Raw genomic sequence first — 22,395 nt, 5'->3', positions numbered from 1 at the left:
AGCTTTTGACAACCTCGTAGGGCTTGGGGACCAAAAACTGGAGTTCAGAATCGGAGAGAGAGGGTCTCAGGTCTGAGTCTACTAGTGCTGTGGGTTGAGACCATGAAGGGGTATGCCCTTGGACTAAGAGTGAACTAACCGCAAATAGCCTGGCCCTTGCAAGTATTGAAGCACAGCTTCAGATAATCTGTCCTTAAAATTAGATTAAATTAACCCCTGTTGTTAGTGTTCCTAGCTGCCTGCAAGAAACAAATGTAAATCTGCTTTAAGGGAAACTAGCATTGTAGGCTTCAGTTATTTCCTCAGTTTTTAAAATGTAGTGTCTAGCTCTAAATAAAAAATAAACAGAGATACTACTGCACATCCATTAAAATGGCTAAAATCCAAAACACTGACAGAACCAAATGCTGGTAAGGATATGGAACAATAGAAACTTTCATTTATTGCTGGTGGGATTGTAAAATGGTACAGCCATTTTGGAAGACACTTCGGCAGATTCTTACAAAGTTAAAACATAGTCTGGCCATACAGTCCAGCAGTCATGCTCCTAGGTATTCATTCAGAAGAGTTGAAAATGTATGTTCACACACACAAAAAAACTGCACACAAACGTTTGTATCAGCTTTATTCATTATTGCCAAAAGTTGGAAGCAAGCAATATGTCCTTCAGTAGGTGAAGGTTAAAAAACTTTGCTGTATCCATACAAGAGAATATTATCCAGTGACAAAAAGAAATGAGCTATTAAGCCATGCAAAGACATGGAAGAACCTTAAATGCATATTGCTAAATGAAAAAAGCCAGTCTGAAAAGACTATATACTGTAAGATTTCAAATATATGACATTCTGGAAAAGGCAAAACTATGGAGACAGAAAAAAAATCAGTGATTGACAGTTTGTGGGGTAGGAAGTAGGGATGAATAGGTAGAGCACAGGGAATTTTTAGGGCAGTGAAACTATTCTGTATGATACCGCAATAGTGCGTAGAGGACAGTATGCATTTGACAAAACCATAGAACTGAACAACACAAAGAGTGACAATGTAAACTGGACTTTAGTTGATAATAATGTATCAGTATTGGTTTATCAATTTTAACAAATTTCTATTAATAATAATAATTTTAAAAATAGCTGCATGAGGAAATAACATTGAAAATCAAGAGAAGTAACAATCAATATAAAGAAACCCCCCATAGGGGATCCAGGTAATGGAGTTATCAGATACAGAATTTAAAATTACCGTGTTGTAGATGCTCAGAAATAAAAGAAATGCTTGAGAATTGACCAGTAAACTAGAAAACATTTTTTTAAATGGCAGGCTTAGAACTAAAAAACACAGTAACTGAATTATGAACTCTGTGTATAGATTTAACAGCATCCTCACTGCCTCCGCAAGGCATGAGCAGAAGTCAATGAAGCAGAGGTTATACAACAGAGAAAATTTAACTTGCCAAGAGCTGATCAATCTGAAAAGATTGATAAAATGGCTTCTCCCCAAACTCCTCATAAAGTAGGTAGGTAGGTAGATGAATAAACACAATGGACAATATAATGAATGAAAAAGGGGTATCACTATACATCTTATAGATATTAAAACAAAAAGACTATTATAAGAACAACTGTGTTAATTATGCAATTTTCATGAAATGAACAAATTTCTTGAACATCTCAACAAAACTAATACAAGAAGAATTAGGAAATCTAAATAGTCCTGTATCCATTAGGGAAATGGACTCCTTGATTTAAAACCTTCCATAGAGAAAATTTGGTATTTGTATATATATATTGCAAAATGATTACCACAATAAGTCTAGTTAACATCCATCACCATATATAGCTACAGAATTTTTTTTCTTGAGAACTTTTAAGATATCGCTCAGTAACTTTCAAATATTGCAATGCGTATCATTAACTATAGTCACCATGCTGTACTTTACATCCACAGAACTTATTTATTTTATAACTGGAAGTTTGTACCTTCTGACCTCCTTCACCCATTTCACCCATCCCCCAGCCCCTGCCTCTGGCAACTGCCAGTCTGTTCTCTGTATGTTTGAGCTTATTTTATTTAAAGATTCCACATGTAAGTGAGATTATGTGGTATTTTTTCTTTCTCAGTCTGGTTTATTTCACTTAGCAAAATGCCCTTAAGGTCCATCCATGTTGTCACAAATGGCAAGATTTTCTTCTCTTTTATGGCTGAATAATATTCCAGTGTGTATATCTCATCTTCTTTATCCATTTATCCATTGATGGACATGTCTTAGCTTCCATGTCTTGGCTGTTGTAAATACTGCTGCAATGAACATGGGGGGTGCATATGCCTTTTCAAGTTAGTGTTTTTCTTTTTTTTTCACTAAATACCCAGAAGTGGAATTGCTGGTAGTTCTATTTTTAATTTTTTGAGGAACCTTCGTGTTATTTTCCATAGTGGCTGCATAAACTTACATTCCCACCAACAGTGCGTGAGAGTTCCCTTTTCTCCACATTCTCACCAACACTTGTTGTTTCTTGTCTTTTTGAGAATAGCCATTCTGACAGTTGTAAGGTGATATCTCATTGTGGTTTTGACTTGCATTTCTGTGATGATCAGTTCTTTCTTTACATACACAATTAGAAAATAAAATATATACCATTTACATTAGCATAAAAAATATAAAATATTTAGGAACAAATCTAATAAAAGATAGGTAAATATTGCTAAGAAAAACTAAAGAAGACCTAGATAAAGGGAAACTATACCACACTTGATTTGAAAGACTCAATATTATTAAGATGTCAGTTCTTCCCAAACTGATCTGTAGATTGAATGCAATCCTAATCAAAATTTCATTAGTTTTCCTTGTGGAAATTGGAAAGTAGATTCTAAAATTCATATGAAAGTACAAAGGACTAGAACAACCAAGGCAATCTTGAAGAAAAACAACAAAGCTGGAGGACTTAACACTACTAGATATCAAGATTTACTTTAAGCTACAGTCATTAAAACAGTGTGGTATCGGCATAAGGATAGACAGACAAATGGAACAGAATACAGTCCAGGAATAGTATATGAACACCTGACTTACCACAAAGTACCACTGCCTTTCAATAGGGAAAGGATGGTCCTTTAATGTTGTGGAGTCAATTGGTTATCATTAACCCAACCTAATTAGATAAAAATGAACCGCAGACCCAAATGTGACAAGTAAAAAAATAAAGCTGCTAGAAAAAAACTTGGGGAGAAAATCTTAAGATCTTGGGATAAGATTTTTTAAACAGGACATAAAAAGCACTAACTGTAAAAGATATGGTTGATAATTTGGATTTTATTACAATTAAGGACTTCTTTTTATAACAGGACACTCTTATGGGAAAAAATGTTACCACACACTGAGAGAAGGTCAATCTGCAACACAAATATCTGACAAAGGATTCGTATTCTGAATATATAAAGAACTCCTACAAATAAGAAACAGATTACTCAAAAAAAATTTTTTTAAACAGGCAAAAGACTAAGACAAGCACTTCACAAAAAAAGGATATCCAGATGGTCAGTATGCATAAGAAAAGGTAATCACCCTCATTAGCTAACAGGAAAATGCACATTAAAGCTACGGTGACATATTATTCTATTCCACCAGAGTAGCTAAAATTTTAAAAGACCGACCACACCAAGTGTTGGTAAGGATGTAGAGCAATTAGAACTGTTGCATATTGCTGGTGGGCATGTAATTAGTAATTAGTTAGAACCACTTTAGAAAACTGACAGTTTTTACTAAAGATAAAACATATGTATACTGTATGACTCATTCCTGGGTATATACTCAAAGAGAAATGAGGACATATATCTACCAAAAGCATATTCAGGAATGTTCATAAAACTTGATTCATAGTAGCTTCAAAGTAGAAAACAATTCAAATTCTTATCAGTAGGAGAAGGGATAAAATATAGTGTGTTTGTAAAATGGATAACAGCATAACAGTAGAGAGGAACTGTGACATGCAATAACATGGCTTAGTCATAGGGATAAAATGTTGAACAACAACCAAAAAATCCAGAAACAGAAGTGTATATAGTGTATGATTTCTTTGATGTGGGTAGGTGAATGAATAGACAGAGTCCTGAGTCACCTGTAAATATATACATACCTGTGCTAATAAAGGACAGAAGGGTGGTTCCTGGGCCAGGGTAGGCGATGAATGAGCTATACCTGTAAGCAGTAACATGAATAAATCTCGCAGTATTGAGTGAAAGAAAAAAGCCATCTTTAAAAGAATGTGCACTGTGACTCCATTTGTATGAAGTTCAAAAATACGCAAAACTACAGCTTTGGAAGTAAATTAGTTGGTTACCTTTTCAGAGGACAGAGGGGGTAGAGATTGAAAGGAGGGAAGGGTAGGGGCCCTTTTGGTACGGCAGTGCTCTTGACCTGTGAGGTAACAACACCAGCATTTGCTTCGTGGTTTTACATTTTGCTTTACATTTACATTATGTGCATTTTTCTGTAAGCCTGTTATACTTAGGTAAAGAGTTAGAAACCAAAAATCTAAAAGGTCTGGAGCTACTAAGTGATTGTCAACATTTATAGGTGTTTTTCTGTAAAAAAAAAAAAATAAAAACGACCTGTTTATAAAACTGAAAAAGTGTTACCTTTTTTCATTTACTACTTTTGCATTATACATAGATTTTTCCATATTAGAAAATTTTCCCTTTGTGAAGTTTAAATTTTTTTCTTTTTAATATTTAGAAAGGCATGCTTTCAAACTGAGATGCATCCATAATCAATCTTATCTGTCTGATCCTTTAATTTACTACTTTGGTAGCAATTTATCAGTTGCAAACATGCTTTTAAATTTTAAATTTATAGTTGTTTTAAACCCATGATAATCTTCTGGGAAAATGAACAGTCATGATTATGAGGTGACAGGTAAACTCATTAGTAAAATTTGACTCCTTCCCTTCCTAGATTTCTTATTTGCACAATTTCCTTATTGATACCAATTTTCTGGTTTGACATTTATAATGGTTCTGTTTGTCACGTTGAGGATATGAGGTAGATCTGTGTTTTATTATCTTTAAAATTTTTAGTAAGCATCATATCTACTAATCTTTGCTCCTAGTATTCCCTGAAAATACTCATCTCTAAGTAAAATTTTTTTGGTGAGTAAAATATTCACTATATAGCTTTGTTCAAATAGGAGAGTATGTATTACCATACTTATATTAATTGTTTCTCTTTTTCTAGAGAAAATCTCTCCATGAAAACAAGTTGAAGAGAATGCAGGAAAAGGTAGAAGTCTTGGAGGCAAAGAGAGAAGAATTAGAAACAGAAAATCAGGTGTTAAATAGGTAATGTGTTTGTATGTATACATACCCCATGTGGCTATTTTGATATTATACAACTTTGTTTCTGAGTATAATGCACTTGGGTTTCTTTTAAAATATACATTTAAAAGAATTCTAAAACTATGCATTAGACTCCTAATTCATTATCTTTGCTATTTTTTTTCTGATTGAATGTTTCTTCAAACCAAAAGGTCTTTAACACAGGCATTTGTATTACAGTTGGGACTGACAGGAGAGGTCAGTCACTGGCTTTGGTAGCCAGGAGTGGTGTGAATCCTTGCTGCTGAGATGAGACAGTTTAGTGATTACAAGTTCTAAAATTGTGGCCACAACTTTGAATCAAAGTTCAGTTTTTCTATTTTTTGGTATGGAAAGTATTGGGCAGTAGCTTCTGGTTTTTCATTTACATCCAAGCACAGCTAATAATCTGCATCGTTAGCATTTTGGAGCAGAGAAGATTTACCATATTAAGATAGTGGTAGTGGCAGTGTGTGACCCATGTGATTCAAGTTAATAAAATCTTTTCAAATTCAGGTAACTAGTAGTAGTCTTCAGCATTTAGACCGTGTCAGACTTTTCTGTAATGGGAATTGCCTGTATAGCAAGCAGTGATGTTTTTTATAATGTGCACTGATCTTCTTGGGTATAATTATTACCAAAATGTGAACAGTTGTGTTTTTTTTAGAACATCCAAGAGGTTTCTAGACTGTGGAATAAATGCCAGCTTTATAATACTCTCTGTTCCAAAGTAAGAAGCCACCAAATTCATTCTACAACAAAATTCAACTTAATATTTCAAAATTAATGGTTATGGAGGAGGTATTACCAATTCAAGATTGGGCAGCTATGGCACAGATGGCCTAGAACTTCGAATGGTTTTGAAACTGTATTTGATTACTGGTGTGATTGATCGTCAGGAAATTTATGTCCCAAAAGGTGGTGATCTGTGAAAATTGACCATATTTCACCTACAAAAATGGCATTCATAAGATTCAACCTAGGGCTTCCCTGGTGGTGCAGTGTTTAAGAATCTGCCTGCCAATGCAGGGGACACGGGTTCGAGCCCTGGTCCAGGAAGATCCCACATGCTGTGGAGCAGCTAAGCCTGTGCGCCACAACTACTAAGCCTGTGCTCTAGAGCCCGTGCACCACAACTACTCAGCCTGCACTCTAGAGCCCGTGCGCCACAACTACTGAAGCCCTAGAGTCTGTGCTCTGCAACAAGAGAAGGCACTGCAATGAGAAGCCCACGTACTGCAGTAAAGAGTAGCCCCCCCCCCAGAAAAAAGAGTAGCTCCCACTCACTGCAACTAGAGAAAGCCCACGTGCAGCAATGAAGGCCCAACACAGCCATAAATAAATAAACAAATAAATAATTCCCTTTTAAAAAGATTCAACCTAGCATTTTCTCTATTTCTATTTGATTCCTGCAGTAAAATAAGGCACCCTTTTGGTTTAAGAAGTCTCCTTTTAGTTTCAGGATTCATGGGTTGGTGGAGTAAAGTGGAAATGAAAGTAAAAGTATCAAAAGATTTTTAATCTTTGATTAATTGACAAATAAAACTTTAAAATCAGTTGATAGCCTGCAGGGCCAACAATAACGCATATAATTAAGATGTCATATCATGTTTCTGTTTATCTTTCTAGATAAACCAAATTTTATGTGTATATTATATATAGATAAATCTTATAATTTAGAAATCCTTCTCTTCCAATTAAAATTATGTTCTATGACTCATTCCGTTTTTCAATAGAATGTAACTGTATTAAACAACAGAAACACTTTTTCTTTTTAAGACAAAATGTTCCATTTGAAGAACATACAAGGCTTCAAAAAAGACTAAAGGATATACAGAGAAGACATAATGAATTTCGAAGTTTAATTTTGGGTCCTAACATACCTTCAACGGCATCCATCAATCCTGTAAGCTTTCAGTCACCAACTGTGATTCCAGGCGTGGAACTATCCTTTCCTCCTCATATGCAGGTATGAGCATTTATTTTAGGGAAAAAAGTTAGATAAATATTTCCATACGTTTTTACCTCTTTAAATAGTTAAAAACCTAAATCTTTACCAGAAAAGTCTGCTGAGAGGCATAGTGGATTTGAGTCTATCCTATCCTTTAGCGATGGTGCTAGGAGTAAAGTCTCCTGTTGGGCAATTGAAAGGAAGAAGCTTAACTGATAAGTCTTTGAATAACTGTTGAGTTTGTAGTCACTCATACAATACTAATTACTACCAACATTTACGCAAATGTACTGCACTATGTATTTTCCATACAATATTTAATCCTAATGAAAAATGCTTTGAGGGAAGGTATTGGTACTCCCAATTTGCAGATGAGGAAGCTGAGTCAGAGAGGTGAAGTGACTTGACTAAGGTCATAGCTAAGTGAGAGTTGAATTTCATACCTAAATCTAATTCCAAAACCTGAGATGGTTCTACTTTATCAGATCCCTGAGATGTTGATGGAATCAACTTGATTGGATGATTTTCAGAAGATGAACTGTTATTAAGCAATGACATTTTGTAATGTTGAAAGCACTGAAGATTTTTAATGTTGTAAGTCACTGAATTGAATCTCAAACGAAGTGCTTTGTTTATATAATAAACTGCTGTTAAACTCTCATCACATTAGAAAGTTGCCATATAAGTACAGCTGGGCCCTACATTACCATTATCTAATTCACCCCCTGGTGAATTTTACACCTAGAGAGGAACAGACTTTGGGTTTTTGCTGAAGGCTACAGCCAGAGGCAGGAGAGAAGCAAGGACTAGTTGGTAGTCTAGACCATGCTGGTGTTCTTAGACTGCTAAAATGGTCATCCTTTTCTTGCCAGATGTTGCAGGCCTGAATAAAAGAGGCACTGAGGCCACTGCCTAACGGTTATTTTTCCACCAGTTTTTCTAACAGTCTTTTTTGGTGTGCTTTTTCTTTTCTTTTTTTTCCCTCTTTCTGTGCTTTTAAGGAGGAGCAGCATCAAAGAGAACTCTCTCTACTTCGCAAAAGACTAGAAGAACTAGAAACAACACAAAGAAAACAACTAGAGGAACTTGGATTTCCTGGGGAATGATTTTCTTGGAGAAAAGGCAGATCAAAAGGGATGAAATCAGTGACTCAATAAGGCTTGAAGTTTTAACGTATGTGGTATTTAGATACTTTATTACTGTTTGCCAAAACACTTGAATGTGCCTCAAGATAAGGTACCAGTACATGATGTGTTGAATGAATGTCAGGATTTTAGGGTTATACTAATGATAAGTGAAGCACTAAAGCAGCTTCAGAGATATTTATAATATTATTGACAACCCTTTGAGAATGTGAAATAAATGAATAAAAGGAACTCATTAGGGAATCAAGTTTTTAAATTATTTTATTAATCTTACTTTGTTGAATTTTTTGGCATTTTGCCTAAAACATGCCCATCTTGAATTCCCTCCTCCTCTTTGAGATGCTTGGCAATAACAGGGTCAGTGAACATTTTCTGGTTTACTATATGTGAGTTATAAACCTCTAGTTCTTGAAAAATGACAATTTTAAAGTTAGTATAAAAAAATAAGATATCTAGATACATATTATAAAACACTACCTTTTCTAAAAGCTGTGTGCACATAATTTATTAAAGAGCTTAATATTTTTCTAACTGCATTGTTTTGTGTTTAATTTTGTTTTAACCACACAGTGTAGAAGATCTCACTAATTTTGGCTTCGTTGGGTTAGGATTGATAGGAAATAACAAAGTACAAATAATTAAATCCTGTGGCTGTATAAAACAAGGGCCATTCATTGTAAAACTTGCACCCAGTGGGGTCCCTTTAGAAATATTGCTGGTTTTTAACTTTTCCTCCGCCTGTTTTGGATCTAACCAAACTGTTATAAATGTTTTATTTCTGTGGCTGCGTTGGGTCTTCGTTGCTGCATGTGGGCTTTCTCTAGTTGCAGGAGCAGGGACTACTGTTCATTGCAGTGCGTGGGCTTCTCATTGCGGTGGCTTCTCTTGTTGTGGAGCACGGACTCTAGGGGCGCGGGCTTCAGTAGTTGTGGTGCACGGGCTTAGTTGCTCCGCAGCATGTGGGCTCTTCCTGGACCAGGGCTCGAACCCACGTCCCCTGCATTGGCAGGTGGATTCCTCACCACTGCGCCACCAGGTAAGTCCCCATTTGCTTTTTGTTTTTTTAAAATTTTATTTATTTATTTTTGCTGTATTGGGTCTTCGTTTCTGTGCGCGGGCTTTCTCTAGTTGCGGCAAGCGGGGGCCACTCCTCATCGCGGTGCGCGGGCCTCTCACTGTCGCGGCCTCTCTTGTTGTGGAGCACGAGCTCCAGACGCGCAGGCTCAGTAGTTGTGGCTCACGGGCCTAGTTGCTCCGCGGCATGTGGGATCTTCCCAGACCAGGGCTCGAACCCGTGTCCCCTGCATTGGCAGGCAGATTCTCAACCACTGCGCCACCAGGGAAGCCCCCCCATTTGCTTTTTTATGTAACATTTTTAAGGCGTTCTGCTGGAATAACTTCACGTCAACAAGGCAAAGCTCAAGTCTGCCGGACTAAGTGGAATGTTCATTATCCAGTAGTCCTCACATTCAAAAGTCAAAGTTAATTGATAGTGGAGGCCAGGAGTGAAATTGCACAGCCTTAACATCATTTAGAAGAAAGTAGATTTACTTACTATATATATAGCTGCTAATTTACAGAGCGTATACAGTGACACTTTGTTTTTGAAAAATAATTAATTTCCATGGAGCCACTCAGAATTTAAACATCTATTATAACTAGAAATTTTGAAGGAGGAAAAAGACAAAAACAGTCCACATTTACATCAAAATGTTTATTTTTGGATATAGACATTTAAAACATTCATCTCCAAGAACGGCTTCAATCAGGTATACAATAAGAAATAGACTTTAAATCCCTAATACAGAAAAAGGTAACAGAATTAATTTTTAAATGCTGCTGTAGACACTAGTGTTAGAAAAAGAAAGTTGTTTATAAATGGTTTTGCACCAAAAAAATATGCAAAGAAACTTGAAAATAGACAATGTTTGCCATTTGTTTCTCTGGTTGCTGTTTAATATAGACCCAGTGACTGATTGTCTTCAGCACACATCTAATTTGGCCATTTACTGCATTTGGCTAATGTGATCCAGATAGTGCTTTTCACTGGAGGATTGACAAACACGCTACATACATTAGTGAATCTTCACACCACCTCAGTGAGGTAGGTTAGAAATATTATACAGAAATTGAGGCACAAAGAGGTAAGTGACTTGCCCAAAGTTCCCAGCAGCACAGTCCCTGGAAAAGAAGGTAAGTCTCCACACAGGACTCATGTGCCAGAGAGCTGGACAGGGACACCCTCATGTAGCATTTACTGAATACTTAGATAAAGCTGTAACTGATCCTTTGAGATTTCTTAGCATTTCTGTACCCTAAAGAAGGGAAGTCTTCTGGGCAACTCTCCTACCCTTGGCTCTCAACTCTCCTACTATTGTGAACCCCTTCACGTCAAGACTATAGCAGCCTTAGATGGGGACCAGACCTCTCACCTTTATAAGTAACCTATTTGGTAGTATTTTTGAGGTGTGTCCATTGGACAGATAATAGTCGAAAGCGACAGGATTGGGAAGGTGCCTATCAGGGCAATAAATGCTTATTTTCTCTGATCAGTTTGTGAGGTGTCACCTCTCACTCTTTACCAGAGAGTGAGGAGCAAAAAGAACTGCATTCATTTAAGACAAACTCACATTTAAATCCTGATATCCCATACAGTGTTGGTAAATGATTTTAAGGAATGTGTGATCAATGTTTATTTGCTACTTGAAAAAATTTCTTTCCTCAATCTGGGATTTGGAGCACCAAGGGTAAAGGTGCCACAAGGAAAGTTTGAGAGTTGCCAATTACACTTTTTACTTCTGGTTTAATAGAAGGAAAACACACAGTGGTATTAAAGTTGGTCATGAGCAGCAAAAATTCAGGAATAAAAAATCAGCAATAAAAAGACTACAGTATAACTAGATAGGGAATTCTTTTAAAAAAAGGCATGAATAAAACAGGTTTTTTTAAACTCTTTCTCTTGTGAGGAATACTCTCAAAAAGTACATCGTAAGACTAAGATACCAAGTTGTATACTAATATTTTTCAGGCCATGGGCCTCAAATATATATATTCATATATAATACTCCAGTGTGAACAGCAATTTCATGAAATGTAAAATGTATTTTTTTTTTTTAAATCACACACAAGTATTTATAACCACAGGGTTCACCAGAAATCTAAAGCAAGGAGATAGTAATATAGAGATGTAGGATTAGGGGAGTGAGTTACTCTTCCACAGACAGTTCTGATCGAAGTGTTTAGACAGAAATAAGCTACTGATTTTTTTTTTTTTTTTTACAATAGCCAACATGTCCACTATCAGATACATTTAATATGAAAAAATAAAATGAAGAAAACGTACATACTTTAAAAAGTGTCTGGGTAAAATGCTGTTGCATTTAAAGAAGCCTACTCCCTCTCCTTGCTTTAGAGTTCATTAGTGAAATGGAGGTGAGTTTGATGGAGTACAGTCGGTGACCACTGAAAAAACACGAGCCCTTTCAACAATGTTGCAACACTGTTAGTTTTTGGTTTAAAAACACACACACACTCACAAATGCTAAGTGTACACACTACCAAATTCTGCGGTCAGCTTTTCCAAGAACTACCGGGGAAAGTTTCAATGCTGCAAGTCCTCAAGGTTGCCCTAACACCCCTACCTTGTTTCCAGATGACTCATTTCACATTTTGTTTTGATCACTGGCAATGTCCCTTGTCTGCAGAGGTGCAGTGTAGTCACAAGTGCTACACAGCTGTAGTTTTCAAACAAAACCACGTATATCATTGTGCTTCAGTGGAGACTGTAGTTACAATACTGACCCTTGCTTACTGGCCCTGTATTCTCTGTGAACAAGGAGGCTGTTTGTGACAACCGCTCCAACTCTATGTACAGAAGCGCTCCCACAGTACACACACAGGCACAGTGCTTGGTATGCTTTCTAAAAGCTGTGCATGTGCCTTGCTCTCTTAAAAAAGACAGTGCTCAAAGTGGAACCTATGTGCAAACTTAAAAAATTAACGACACAGAGTAGCTTAAGCAGCCGTTTTGCTCCCAAGTCGTCTGAAGAACGTTACCAGATTAAGCCAGGCCCCAGAGTGCTTACATCCACTTGCATTTCTTCTTTTCATCAAATAAGACTTTTACATGCAAGAGTTGTTTCTGAGCTTCTTCCAGCCCTCGTTCTCTTTCTAGTTTATTTAGAATCTGTTGACAATTAGAACAGTTATTTTAGATATTGTGGTTTTAGCATTACAATTGTTTTTTTTTTTTTTGCATTCCTGATGCTGTGAGTGGTAAAATCTGTATGAAACAGATGCCAGCATTTTCTTCAATCATTTAATACTCACTTTGCAAGTTGTTTTGCTAAGTCATTATCACAGGATCAACAACGCTTAGGTTTAAAATAGAAGCTCACAAGAAATACCAAACTATTTGCTTACAAATATGGGGCCAGAATTTCAAGGCCCTGTTTTATGCATTATGTTACAGCCATTCCAAGCACAGCAAGCATTCCTGGGCAGCCAACATGCAGGCAAGTATTTCTTCTTAAATGCAGCAGGCAGGGGCATCCTGGTCAGAGACGTCTACTTCCCTTCCCTTCCCTCCCCTCCCCTCCCCTCCCCTCCCCTCCCTTCCCCAGTGCTTCCCTTCTAACCCCTGACCCCTGGAAAGAGGGATGCTTATCATGTTCAAGGAACTCATTGCCTCTACCCTACCTTAGTGCTTCACTTGATCTTCAAGTAGCAAATGGAATTGGTGAGCTATTCTCACCATTGACATGGATAGCCTGTCCCAGCATGACTGAGTGGGGGGAATCAGGGAAGGGGGAATTAACATATTTGGAAACAGCGCATCTGATGACTGTGTCTGTGTGAATTCCCAAAGAAAAAAATCCAGATTAAGGAGGATTAATCATAAAGGAGAATGGTTTATTGAAATAGTTGCTTAAGTTAGAAAATATGTCATACTTTACTGAATACAGAATCTAGGCGATTTAACAAGCTTAGCTTTCATTTTAGCAGATTACAACCAAGCATAAGCAGGCCCCTTTTAGTAGGACCACTACTTACTCATCAAAGTTAAGTATGCCAGTATGGCTGTAGGCCCCATTAACTCAAATGTAAATGGTTGGTCCAAAGGCGAGCAGCATAATAAAACTATGAGGGGCAGCAGCCACGCGCAGGGTCTGGCTTGGTGCCAGGATCCCCCATCTCAGACAGGCTTCCTGGCCTCCCTTTCTGGCCATTTGGGATGCCAGAGCTGTCCTGAGACCTACAGAACGCTTTATAACCAAATTCTGGTGACTGATTCATATCTAGTTTTTAAAATGTTATTTAAAATCTTACCTCATCAAAATATTTTACGATGTATTTGTAGATTTCTGTCAAGGCCACTTCTTCATTAAATTCATTTTCATGTTTCTTAAAGAAATAAAGCCTTGTTGAGAGATTCTGCAGTGGCTTTTTTTTTTTTTAAGAAATATCCAAATACAGTCTTTTTACTTTGTAACAATACCTTAGATTCCTGAGTTAAGAATTCTTCCATCTCTGAAGATGACAATGGAGGCAAATCCCTGATTGCTTTGTAATAAGACTTGACTTCCTCTTTGTAGGTTGGGATATCCTTGGCATAGAGAAGTTTATTAGTTGGTGCTTCCTGAAAAACAACCACCACCAAAAGAGTTTTTAAAAAAACCATGGGGAATTTATAAGAGTACCAGTGTAGCTGAACCTCCACCACGATTATCTTGTGGTAAAAAGGACTCTTCATACAGCAGGCCTTCGTAAACGTTGTTGACTGCCTGACTGACTGCTATCCAGATAGTTCTGGTGAGTCACTGTTATTTTCAGGCAGATTAAATGCTAATATATTCTGCCTTCCTCTCATAAAAGAACTGAAATTATTATTTTTGCATGATTTTGAGTTACTGTAACAATGGAACTTACTGCACTCATAGTTCATTACTAATAGTTGTAAAAAGCCTGAATTAAAACGTTTGCTCTCATCCTCACCCACCAGTGAATTCTGGCATTTATAAAAGGTTTGAGTGTAGGTCTGATTGAGCCCTTTATATAACCATGAACGTGGCAGGTAATTGGCAGTGGCAGATTTTCCTGCTTGTCCCTTCTATTTTATTAGATTATAAAGATCTTCCAGTGTCCTCAGGAAAGAGCATGGTCATTAGTATTGGTGGCCCTGATGTCTCATTTTGCAAAAATTCCCTGGCAGTTTGAATGTTTTTAAGTAATATTAAAATTTAAATGAAGATTTGTTTTTAAAAGTTCTAATTTTGACAAAATTAACATCTACTGTCAAAGAAGAATTAATAAATAGTCAATCTAAGAAAGAAATGGAAAAATGTATTCGGGCCAACCTGAGGATTATGACCCAGGAGATAGCCTCTCAGAAAGCTGTGAGCACTGTTTGGAAGAGGTAAGGGGGGGGAGGCCTGTATATGTGATCTGAGGGAAGGGGGATGTGCAGTCAAATGCACATCTTGGTTGAAGTTTACTGCTATTTGTGAGGAACAGATATCTTAGAAATGCACTAAAACCATTAACTAAGTATGGGAAGATTCAAGAAACTGAGTTCATAAAATTTTCTCTTGAAAATATCTAACTGAGGGCCAGTTCTGCCAGTTTCCCCAGAGCACAAAATGCCTCATCCTGATCTTTGCCTTGAATTCCTTTCAGGGTGTTATTACTTATTACAATATTGATTTGATTGTAAACTGACAAACTAGAGGTATTAGAAATCTCAGGCAAGATTTTCTTCTCCATCAGAAATCTGTTGTACTCAAATAGACGCTTTTAGGTATATTCAGATGGAATTAACTTAGGCAAATTTCAATAGTTTCATACTTCGGGTTCATAGTTTATTAGTGCCTGTAGACGATTTTTCTAGGAAACAAAGAAAAACAAAAGGTTTTCACAGGCGGAGTCTGCAGTAGGGTGGAGATGATCTATTTTGGTTTTCACTTAAACTAGATTAAAAATAGAAATGAGAGATTTTTTTGAAGAAAAGCAAATTTTCAGTGACTATCACTGACTTTCTTTTTAGCTGGTATGGTTTATTATTTGAATGTTTACGAGGAAGACAGAAATACAGGAAATCCTAAATCTGGGCCTTACCTTTCCAAGTTGCTGCTCTGTGAGGGAGAACGCGTCCATGAACGCCTGGGCGATCACTGACAAACAGCCATCTATGTGCGGTGTCTTCTTAATGTCAAAGACAAACTGAGGGTTCTTCAGGATATTTACCCAGAAGCGAAGAGGGAGGCTGTTCCAAGAGAGAGAAATCTCTCTTCACATACAGCCATTCATATGAGGCAGATGCTCTGTTTATCACAGTTTGTAAACGGGTGTTTTTGTCCTTGTCATTGAAGTATGCAAGTCTGCTTTGCCAAATATACCAAGCAACAGATGGCAGCGTCACTCAGCACAAGAAAGGGTTAAACTGTCAGAGCTACTGAAAGGGAGGACTGGAGAAGTCTGACAGTGGCCCTTGACAAGACAAGAATTTTCTCCACAAAGAGTTCCAGATTAGCTAATGGTTACCAATGAGAACGTCTCATCAGATCTCTAGAACCTGACCTCTTCTCACCCCCTCTAAGTGCTACACCCTGGCCTAAGCCACTGTCATCTCTCACCTAGATTATTACCCCCCCAGTTCCCAACAGTTAGATCTCCCACAGGTACTAGCAGTCCTCTTAACTCAGAATCAGGTCCTGTGTCTCCTCTGTTCCAAACCCTCTGTGGCTCTCCACCCCTCTCTGGAGAAAACCCCTGCATGATCCAGGCCTGGGCCCTCATGTACTACTCTTCACCTTACTCGCCCCAACTCCACTGGCCTCGTCGCTCCTCTTCTTCATGCATACCAGGCAGGCTTGTGCCTCAGGACTTTGCTTTTGTCCGTCTTTCTGAAACGGTCTTGCCCCAGACGGCCTCATGGTTTGTGCCCTCTTTGAAGACCTGATCCAAATGTCATCTCCTGAGGCCTCTGACCACCCTATCCTGTCTCTAGCCTTTTTTCCCCACTCTGTGCGCTGCACTAATCGACTTCTAACGTACCACAATTTACCTGTTAAAATGCAAGCGCTGTAAGAACACGGATTTCTGTCTGTTTACTACTTTATCTCCAACACCTAACAAACAGTACTGGGTATACAGTCGGTACTCAGATATTTGCATATGAACTTGGAAGTCATTCAGGGTCCTGTGGCCTAGCTAATTCCCTCCATCATATGGGCTGCTGGGCCTCTCAGTAGCTCTCCTGTCCTGACTAGTGCCCCTGCCCGTGTGCTACTGTCTTCACAGTGAAATTGTCGCCTGCAGCACGGGAGCCTGGTGTGGGAGAAGCAGGGCCTGGGAAGGAGGGGCTAGAACAAAGGGAGGGAGGGAGCCAGAGTAGAGAGTTAGGATAGACCTGGAGCTTTCAACACTGATTTAAAATGGTCTGGCTAACCCCAATGCTTAGAAGGGCTTGAGGCTGCACTGAGAAGTTCTATTACATCATAACTAACGCTCATTCACCTCATGCACAGAGTATTTCAATTAGAGGTAATGAGCCATGTTTCTTTACTGAGGAGAAATTTTAATTTGGATGCCTTGCCTCAGCTTAAAGTATTAAAAAAACAAAACACACCCCTTTGACTAATTCTCATGGCATTTGATCAAATAAAAGGAGAAATTTCTATACAAAATAGACAGCTTGGAAACCGCAAAGAGTAATTCTCTGAGGGACAAGTTTAAGAGTCTTCTCTAATGGAAAACTGTATGATAAGACCACAAAATATTAATTTCTCATCTTTTACTGGTCAAGCTAAACTTGTTTAAAGATAATTATTTTCTTTGTCCTAAAGACTAGGAGTCTCAGCACAGGAATGGTTTTGTTTATTGTTTAACAAGAAACTGCTCTGACATGATAGCTTACCAAGCCAAAAAACTCTAAAATAGGGATAAATGAATCCTTCTGTAACCATCCATGCCCTTCTTTTAGTTAAGATTCTGACCCAGGTTCTTGAAAACAGTAATCACCTACTGTTTGTTCCCACCTGTTTGTTTTCCAAATATGTACAACATCAGGATCTGTGATTTTTTTGCTTTCAGCCTGGGCATCCAAAAAGTCAAAAAAGTATTTTATAGCAAACGGGGCTCTGCTGTTGGGTAAACTCCAAATGCTTCTAAAAAGTTTTTCAAGCACAGAGTGAATTGCCACCTGAAAGACAGAGCACATCAGACTTGGAAGATTAAAAAAAAATAGGGTGGTGGTTTTGAAAACATGATGAAAAATGAAATCTAAGCTACAAAACAGAGAAAAACAAGCTGAAGAGAAAGTATGTAAAATCGTCAAATGAGGCCAACACTCACAGTATTAGACAAAGGTCCTGAAAATCCATGCCCAGGTTTAGATCTGCTTCATAAGCTTCTTGCTGATAACACTGTTTAGTCAACAGGGAGGCTATCTTAGACATCTCTAGCAGTTGAAATGTAAGTTGGAGGTCTGTATACATAAACCAAGAAGCCCCAGACGTTTGGCTTTTATTATGTTCAGCCTAGAAAAACTCAAGTGGTATTGCTCGGTTCCCAGAACTTTTCCTGTTGCATGTATTTCCATCATAGGGTTTCACCGTGTACTTTCCAAAGCATTTGAGTGTTTTACTAAAACAAAATAGGCAGAGCTCTGTGGGACAGATGAGAAAATCAAGAGGCTCTGGCTGTCCTCTACCCACTAAACAAATCTAAGCTCCAAGCAGATGCTCTGCTATAATCTGAAGAAGCCTATGCCCATCAGAAGACTAGGGCCAGGTGTAGATAATAGCACTTACATTGCGAGTCATTTCAGAAAAAAAAAAAAAAAAAGGATCACCACAGACTTCCATTAATCCCACTAAAAGCCAGATAAAGTAAAATTTGCTCCCAATTTGGTATTCCATGGGCTTTCATATCTGACACTTTTATATGTGAACAGAATTCTTAGTTTTTAAATGACCTCCCCCCTCTTCATTTTATTTGCAATTCAAAGAGGGAGTTTTATTGCTCACCTATAATAAGTAAACAAAAAGGAATAATTATGCTGTCCACCTAAAAATATAACAATAGTGTAATGGTGGGTAAAGGGACTGGGAACAATATTAAATCCCTGACTGAAGATGTTATGGTGGAAATCTGTAAAGTGCTTTATCTTTGCAGTTTGTAAAAACAGAAGAAGAAGGGGGTAGGAAGTGTCTACAATTTAAACTTTCATTTTGCTTTGCTAGAAGGCACAAGGGATTTGTAGCATTTTCACACTTCAGTGGAAATTAAGTCAAACACATGATACACCCCCAAGGTAGCCGCAAAAGCGCTCCCAGAACAGTAAGTTTACCTTGGTCGACAGCAGCTTTGTCAGATACATTTCTTTAACTTTGAACTTGTGCTTCCCTCGATGTCTCTTTCCCTGCACATCTTGGAATGCTTCCGAATCTGGTAAAATCTAAAGGGAAGACAGAGTAGAAGAAGCGTTACCCAAGGAGACCGTTCGTGCTGCAGAAGGCATCCGCTTCAGCAGGAGCACAAGAGAGCCTGAACTCACCAAATGGCAGTGGTCTTCTGAGTATTCCACATCTGAACGCCACAGAAAGAGGGAGAGAAACAGTCCATTAAAACAACAGCCACGTTAACTGGCCTTCTCATAAGATGCCCCATTTGTGCTATAAACAGAAGAGGTTACTTGAGCCCTCCTACTTGAGCTCTTCATAGCCACACTCCCCCCCCCCACCTCCTTGCTGTGTCTTAAGACCTTAAGAACATTATTGAAGACAGGATGGGCCAGGGACTGGAGTGGGAAGCAGGTTCCCTGTCCCTGGAACAGAGGCTGACTGATCACTTGAGGGTGGGGTAGGAGAGGTTCAGGTCAGCTAGAGCTGGGGCACCTACTGTGTGCCAGGGGCTACTAGGCAAACAGCAATGAATAAGACAGACCTAGCTCTCACCTAATGGAACTCACATCCCAGCCAATGAGGGAGACGTAATGACTAATTACATAATTAATTATTTAATTCATATCCTTGTGATAAGGACTGTGGAGAAGAATTATATGCTAGGAAAGTATGTAACAAGAGACGAACCTAGCCTGGGAGGTTCTCTGAGGAAGGGATGTCGGGACTGAACCTAAATGAATGGATAATGAGCCAGGCCAATGGGGGAGGAGAATGGGTACAAAGGCCCTGTGGTGGGAGGGAAGGCGACCCCTTCTCCGATCGGATCGAAGGGCAGCAAGGCGGAGGTCATAGAGCAGGTGGGAGAGCAGCACAGAGTGGGGACAGTCTGGGAAGAAACGAGGCTGTGAAGGGAGGGGCAAACGCAGGGAAGGGAAGGATTAAAGCACTTGGTTTTCTGTTTTGAAGATTAGAGACTAGAATACCCTGAAATGCTTGTGGAAAAATACAGTAGCGGGCGAGGGAAAAGCAAGTGCAGGTGAGAGGAGAGAACACCGGTGGTGGCGTGGGAATGCTCAGAAGGTCGGAAAGGAGGGTGGGATCCAAAGCCCAGGTGAGAGACAGGCCTTGCTGGGAGGAAGGGCAGCTCTGGAGTGTCAGGGGAGCGAGGAGGAGGGAATGGCAGAGGCAGGGAGGGAGGGTTAGTGCCCATTGCTGAGGCAATTCTGATTTCTGTTTTCTCTGTGAAGCACTGGGTGAAGTCATCTGCTGATAGGGGAGCAGTGGGGGTCAGAGCTTCGAGGAGAGAAGGTGGGATTATGGAGAACACAGTTGCCTCGAGAAGCAGAAGCACGGGGCGGGGGAACAGGCTATGTGGAGGGTCCTGGTCAAGACGGGAATTTACAGTGACTCCAACTGTGCTGTCGTGGGCCTTTCCCCTGTGGCTGCCCAGCTGTAGGGTCAGGAAAGGTGAGAAGTTGGGTTCATCCAGGGCTGGGTTGGGACTGTCACGCAGTGGGTGATGAAAGGACAGAGGGGCAAGGGTTTGGAGGGTGATCCAGTGTCCACTGGATTGGACAGGGAGGAAGCAGAGGTGTTTCTGACTGCCTTGAAGTCCCATTAAGTGATCCAAATGCAAGATCTCCAAATAACAAGCTCTCAAAAAGCCAGTCATTAAAGCCTAAAATACACAGCTCTTGCACTTATTACAGCACAAGGACACCAATCCCCCTAGACCAGAAAGATAGCCGCCTTCTGCAAAGTGGTTTCTCACTATAGCCTGACATTACTAATGATGGATGGGGGAATGTGGGGTGGCCAGGGTTCCCCACAGGGTGTCCTACAACCTACCAAGTTATCCTATTTAATTGGGAGCCCTGCATTCTTCGTTTGCACTCACCAGATGTTGGGACCTACCAGGCTCCTCCTAGCACTGAATCCAGGAATCAGAAAGTCCCACCTCCAGCTGTGTGTGTGAACAGGTCCTGCTGGTGAGACCCAGAACCTTTCTGGGGGCTGAGGACTGACTGTCTTGCGTGGATATAATTTCTCTGGAGACAAACCTGGAACCTGGACCTAGGGATTTTCTCAAGGCACTGTCACAGTGTTTTCCTGCCCCAAGGCTGGCGGGGAGGTAGAAGAGAGTTCAGAGATTGGCCTAGTAATTTTTCCACAAAGCTCCCTCTGTAGTTGGTCTGTCACTAGGAGATTCGGGCTAAGTGAATTATCTTGTTTGTTCAGAGCTCCCAGGGCTGTGTGATAATCTGCAGGCTTCTCTCAGCTTGCCAGGGGGATCCCCTCGGTTAGCCCCCATCCTACTGAGGAGTTGGAAAAGAGTTACAATGGCTAAGATTCTGCCCTGAGCTTAGGGTGGTTAATGACAGCAACTTCCTCAGTGTCGGGCAGCTGGGGCAACCACTGTTTACAGTTTCCTGTCCCCCTCTTTGCGGGTTTCACATTCTTAGGACCAGAAACAGATCTAAACGCTTTCCTCCACTCTCTCAGAGAATTACCTGGCAACCACTCAATCTCATCTTTGTGATAGTACGTCCAAGAGAGGCAAAAAGTGATCCTTGATAAAGTGGGGTGAGAACAAAAGGTTAACAGCATTATGTCTGTTACCTGAAGTAAAATTTGCTATCTTCTTAAAAACTTTTATAGAGGATCCATTTGATATCTGAAAGCAAAGATAAAAAATAGATGAGTTTTCAAAATTTGATGTATTTCTCAACTTTACCCAGGAATTAGATGGCTGGGTGGATCTTATATTCTCTCACTTATTCTATCAAATATTTATTAAGAATTCCTGTGTTTTGGGCACTGGAGGCTGGGGCTATAATGATAAGCAAGACACTGTCTCTGCCCTCAAAGAGTGTGCGGTCCTGTGAAGGTGGCAGACCGAGGCCATGAGATGCAGGGAGGCAAGTGCTCAAAGGATGCTGTGGGGCCAATAGGAGGTGGGCCAGCCCTGGACCAGGGGAGGACCCAGCTGTGCTGGGAGGCACCTCAGCTTCTAGGGGACAGGAGGTGTTTGGGCCGTTTTCATTTTGGGGGTTACTACTATATTAAGAAATGCTGAAACAAGTTTTCAAAAACCTATAAACTGGTAACAGAGCAGTTTCACATCTAGGTATACACCTGTAATTATCCTGAGATAAACTTTGTAAACTCCCCATACTGGAAATAACCATCAACAGTAGAATGAATAAATAATTTGGGGTATATTCATAAACCAGGCTATGATAAAACAATGAAAGTGAGCAAATTACTGCTACATGCCACATGCATGAACCTCACAGCGATTAATGGTGAGCCAAAGAAGCCTGACAAAATGGAATGCATACCGTGTGATTCCATTCACATTTAGCTGAAACAGTCGAAACTATGATTTAACTGTTTGGAGAAGAGAAGGGGGGTGGTGATTAGGAACGTCCAGGAGGGAGCTTCTGTGGTGCCCACAGTGCTCTGTTTCTTGATCTGAGTGGAAGTTATAAATAAGATAGGCTCACTTTATGATAATTCATCCAGTAGTACACTTACCATTTGTTTTCTT

The 22,395-nt window shown here is 39.4% G+C and overlaps 2 protein-coding genes across 3 annotated transcripts in view; one reads left to right on the top strand and one right to left on the bottom strand.

The window, feature by feature from the left end:
• The window catches only part of CEP83 (centrosomal protein 83), a 111,476-nt gene extending 102,175 nt beyond the window's left edge, over positions 1 to 9,301 (top strand). Inside the window, exons 13-15 of one of the 2 annotated variants that reach the window (XM_029204894.1) lie at positions 5,226 to 5,331; positions 7,126 to 7,315; positions 8,299 to 9,301. In XM_029204894.1, the coding sequence (XP_029060727.1) occupies positions 5,226 to 5,331; positions 7,126 to 7,315; positions 8,299 to 8,403 (401 nt within the window). In that variant the 3' untranslated portion in view covers positions 8,404 to 9,301. The remainder of the gene's footprint in view (positions 1 to 5,225; positions 5,332 to 7,125; positions 7,316 to 8,298) is intronic. The other variant, XM_029204892.1, reaches the window with a different exon arrangement.
• Positions 9,302 to 10,141: 840 nt separating this feature from the next.
• PLXNC1 (plexin C1) overlaps positions 10,142 to 22,395 on the bottom strand; it is a 142,068-nt gene continuing 129,814 nt past the window's right edge. The window contains exons 24-31 of the mRNA XM_029204686.1: positions 21,465 to 21,519; positions 18,998 to 19,029; positions 18,791 to 18,898; positions 17,478 to 17,641; positions 15,556 to 15,703; positions 13,940 to 14,080; positions 13,771 to 13,845; positions 10,142 to 12,628 (exon numbers count right to left, since the gene is read on the bottom strand). Of these exons, the coding sequence (XP_029060519.1) occupies positions 12,524 to 12,628; positions 13,771 to 13,845; positions 13,940 to 14,080; positions 15,556 to 15,703; positions 17,478 to 17,641; positions 18,791 to 18,898; positions 18,998 to 19,029; positions 21,465 to 21,519 (828 nt within the window). The 3' untranslated portion in view covers positions 10,142 to 12,523. The remainder of the gene's footprint in view (positions 12,629 to 13,770; positions 13,846 to 13,939; positions 14,081 to 15,555; positions 15,704 to 17,477; positions 17,642 to 18,790; positions 18,899 to 18,997; positions 19,030 to 21,464; positions 21,520 to 22,395) is intronic.

Source organism: Monodon monoceros, unplaced genomic scaffold (assembly GCF_005190385.1).
Source record: "Monodon monoceros isolate NGI ecotype Baffin Bay Population unplaced genomic scaffold, NGI_Narwhal_1 Super_Scaffold_6, whole genome shotgun sequence".
Lineage (NCBI taxonomy): Eukaryota > Metazoa > Chordata > Mammalia > Artiodactyla > Monodontidae > Monodon > Monodon monoceros.
Note: the sequence above shows the minus strand (reverse complement) of the source record. Positions and strands in the feature narration are given on the sequence as shown.